This window comes from Pyrgilauda ruficollis, unplaced genomic scaffold (assembly GCF_017590135.1).
Source record: "Pyrgilauda ruficollis isolate IOZ18807 unplaced genomic scaffold, ASM1759013v1 scaffold161, whole genome shotgun sequence".
Taxonomy (NCBI): Eukaryota; Metazoa; Chordata; class Aves; order Passeriformes; family Passeridae; genus Pyrgilauda; species Pyrgilauda ruficollis.
The window spans coordinates 773,297-776,704 of NW_024514876.1; the positions used below are offsets into that span (position 1 = coordinate 773,297).

General features: G+C 60.1%; 1 protein-coding gene across 2 annotated transcripts; it reads right to left on the reverse strand.

Moving 5' to 3' along the window:
* Positions 1-1,078: 1,078 nt before the first annotated feature.
* NKIRAS2 (NFKB inhibitor interacting Ras like 2) lies at positions 1,079-3,186 on the reverse strand. 2 transcript variants are annotated; one of them, XM_041462970.1, is made up of 4 exons: positions 3,015-3,186; positions 2,781-2,858; positions 2,617-2,683; positions 1,079-2,235 (listed from the first exon to the last, which is right to left on the reverse strand). In XM_041462970.1, the coding sequence occupies exons 1-4, from the start codon at positions 3,106-3,108 to the stop codon at positions 2,139-2,141; spliced, it is 336 nt and encodes a 111-aa protein (XP_041318904.1). In that variant the 5' UTR covers positions 3,109-3,186; the 3' UTR covers positions 1,079-2,138. The 2 variants fall into 2 exon arrangements, with proteins under 2 accessions (XP_041318904.1, XP_041318903.1); XM_041462969.1 differs by having other exon boundaries at positions 2,617-2,858; positions 3,015-3,178.
* Positions 3,187-3,408: the final 222 nt, after the last annotated feature.

Below are 3,408 nucleotides of genomic sequence, written 5' to 3' on the forward strand. Positions count from 1 at the left end.
AAGCTGCAGGAAGGAGCACACACCTGCAGGGTCTGTGGGCAGCACCAACCATGGAGCCACCACTGCACTCCTGCCACGGAGACAGGAGAGTGAGGGAGCCCCTGGGTATGAATTCACCTGCTCAGGGCATCCCTTCCCCAGGGAAGGAGGAGAGTGGGGAGAGGGCACCAGGAGAAGAGTTAGCAGCTGTGCATGGAGGTAGTGGAAGGGTCTTGCAGCAGTGGTGGGATATGTGGCGTGGAGCGCAGCTGAGGGAAGCAAGGCTCCCAGCAGAAACGGCTTTATCAGGGATAGGGAGATGGTCCCATAGCCCAGGGGACACGCAGGGACCCCACATCCCAGGGGACAGGAGCCTGTGCTGGTGGGGTCCCTGGGGACAGGAGGGACGCTGTCCTCATCCCCCAGTGCCAAGCAGCCCATGGCTGGTGGTGTCCCCAGCCACCCCTGCCCGTCTCACTGTGCCCTTCCCAGGCCCTTGGGGTCACCCCCAGTCCAGCCACCGCAGTAGGACAATGGGTCCCCTCCTGTGCCATGAGCCCCTGGTGCCATGCCCAGCCCCTCAGAAGCCTGGGGAGCCAGGAGCAGCTGGGCTCCAGCCTGCAGAGCCACATGGCACCAGTGGGCCTGTTCCCCTCCATTGTTCCAAAAAGCCTGTGCTGGAGCCATGGCTGCTCCTTGTCCCTCACCAGTGGAGTCCTGACGCACTCCTGTTCTTGGCACTTTAACCCTGTGAAAGCCATTCCTTCTAGACAATAATACTGCAACGAGCTGCGTAAGAAACCCCCGTTATGGCATCCCCCAAATCCCCTCCTGCTCTCCAAAGCATTTACTGCCTTTGACTTAGCACATGCTGTACTAGGAGTAGGGATAGTCCATAGCGCTCGGTAACGTGTGCCCCTCTGTAAATAACCTTGGAGTGATGTGAAATTTGATTCAAAACACCAGAAAAAAAAAACCAAACCAAACCCAAAATGGAATATCCAGACTCTAGGGACTTGGCCAGTACCCTCCTGTAATGTTCATTGTATATTTTTTTTGATGTACTATAACTGTTGGGAAAAAAAAAAAAAGGAAAATATTTTGATAACCGAATCTCATCGCTTTATTGTGTTACTCGGTAAATAAAAGGAACAAGTATAAACACACTGGGGCTTTTCATCAATTCCTTTCCTACATCCAGACTACCTGAAGGGAATAAGTGTTGCTGGGTAAGGCTGGGACACCTGTGCCTTATCTTAAGGTAGTTCTGAGAAGAGGCAGCATTGTGACAGGTGGGCAGTGAGAGCTGCCATAGCCCAAAGCATCTGGGGTGTGCAGGGTAAGTACAGTCCCACTCCTCCAAGGATCTAGGTATGCAGGTGAAGCACAACCCCATCTCCTCCAAGCTCGTGGCTGAGTCTGCACTCAGGAAGAGGAAGGCTGGAATGGTGGATTTGGGCACTCTGCCCTCAGGAACAGCACCTGCCCTGCTCTAGGCATTCCCTGGTGCAGCATGTCTGGATATTCCAGTGCATAAAGGAGCAGTGGACACTGCCAGGGTAAGGGACAAGCTGCCAGGGAGCAGCACAGAGGCAAGGAGAGCTGCTTGGCTGGAGGCAGGGCCAGCAAACAGGCCCTGCCCAAATGCTATCAGGAAATACAAAAAGAGGGAGTTGTTCTCTCCAGATGTGGAGCTGATGCCCACGCTCCAGCCAGCCTGTGCTGTGCCTCTGTTCCACTCTCCCAGCCTGCACCTGAGAGCAGAGGGGGTCACTGAGTGAATCCTGACCTTCCTGTAGCACCTCTGACAGCTGCAGGGGCTGGGCAGGGAGAGGAGTGGTTCTGTCCCACTGCCTCTCTTGTCCACCAGGACCATCCCTAGCCCTGGCATGATTGTTCCTCCTGGTCACCTGCTTCCTACAGGCTCCGTGACACCAGACTCAGCAGGAGGTGTGTGCGAGGGAAGCAGGAAGGTGAGGAAGAGGAGGTGGCAACGGAAGGGAAGGGGAAGCAGGCTCATCCATCCATGGATCCACTGCCCTTGTTCTTGCGGCTCAGGGGGAAGGCAGATTTGCTCTGTGGCTGTGTCATCTTGCTGGCCAGGTAGATGAAGGGCTCGATCAGTGTGCGCCGGTCAGCCACGGACACCTCCCACAGCTTCACCTTCTCACCCTTGGCCCAGTGCTGGGCTGCATCATGGTCCACCCGGCGCTGCTCCTGCAGGTCACACTTGTTGCCCAAAACCACAATGGTGACCTGTTCCAAAAGGGTGAGAAGGGCCCCTGACGACCAACTGCAGAGCTGCAGGGCTGGCTGGCTCTGCCATGAGCCCCTCAGTGCTGGGCCTGGCCCTGACGCTGATTCCCCGTCCATGTCAAGGCCTTTTGAAACCCAGTGCTCTCAGTGCTCCCTTCCCCTCCTGCTGGGGTCTGTGTGTCCCAAACCAGCCCCAAAGTGGAAGGAGCTTTTGAGCACCTGCATGCTCAGAGAGCATGCCAGGAGACAGCCTTTTACTGCTGGGAGTCTCCCAGATCAGCGACCCATCAGTATCTTGTGACAGGCTGGAGAAAACAAAGGTGAGAACCTGCCCCAGGGGAGCAGATCCCACTCCGCAGCCCCTTCTCCGGGGGGACTCACCTCCTTCTTGTCCTTGGACTTGTCGATCTCCTTCTTGAGCAGCTCGACACGCTTGAAGGACTCCTTGCTGTCGGTGCTGTAGACCAGCACGTAGCCGTCGGTGCAGGAGAAGCAGTGCTTGGGCAGCTCCAGCCCGTCCCGCAGCCCCCGCGTGTCGTAGAAGCGCACCTGCTCCCTCACGCCCCGGTCGGTCTCGATGGAGCCCACGTAAATGTCCTCCTGGGTCTCGATCATCTCCGAGCCTGCCGGGGGTGGGCAGGGGACACGTGGGAACGCTGCCGGGGCCCTGGCCGGTGTGTGGGGGTGACCAGGGGGATCCCCAGAGCCAGCACTGCCCAGGGCCCGACCAGCTACGCTGGGGGAGCCGCGGAGCGGCCTCTGCCCTGCGCCGCACTCACCGACCACATGGTTCCCGTAGAGCAGCTGCTCCAGGATGGAGGTTTTCCCGACCGAGGCCTGCCCGCACACCACCACCTTGCAGCTCTTGCCCATCCCGCCTCACCGGGGCGGGCGCGGCCGAGCCTCACCGGCAGCGGCGGGAGGGACGCGACGGCACCACAGCGCCCCACTGTGGGCGGGAGGACCGCGAGAGCCGGCGCTGCCCCGCTATGGGAAGGGCCGTGGTCAGGATAAGCCACGCCCACCGCCCGGTCGAGTTCCGCCCTCCTCCCGGTACCGGCCCCTCCCGATGCCGCCGCCGGGCTCCTCCGCGGGCGCCCCCTGCCGGTCGGGCCCCGCCCCGCTCCACCGGCGGAGGTCCCGCCCGTTCCGGCCCTCGCCCCGCCCCGCCCC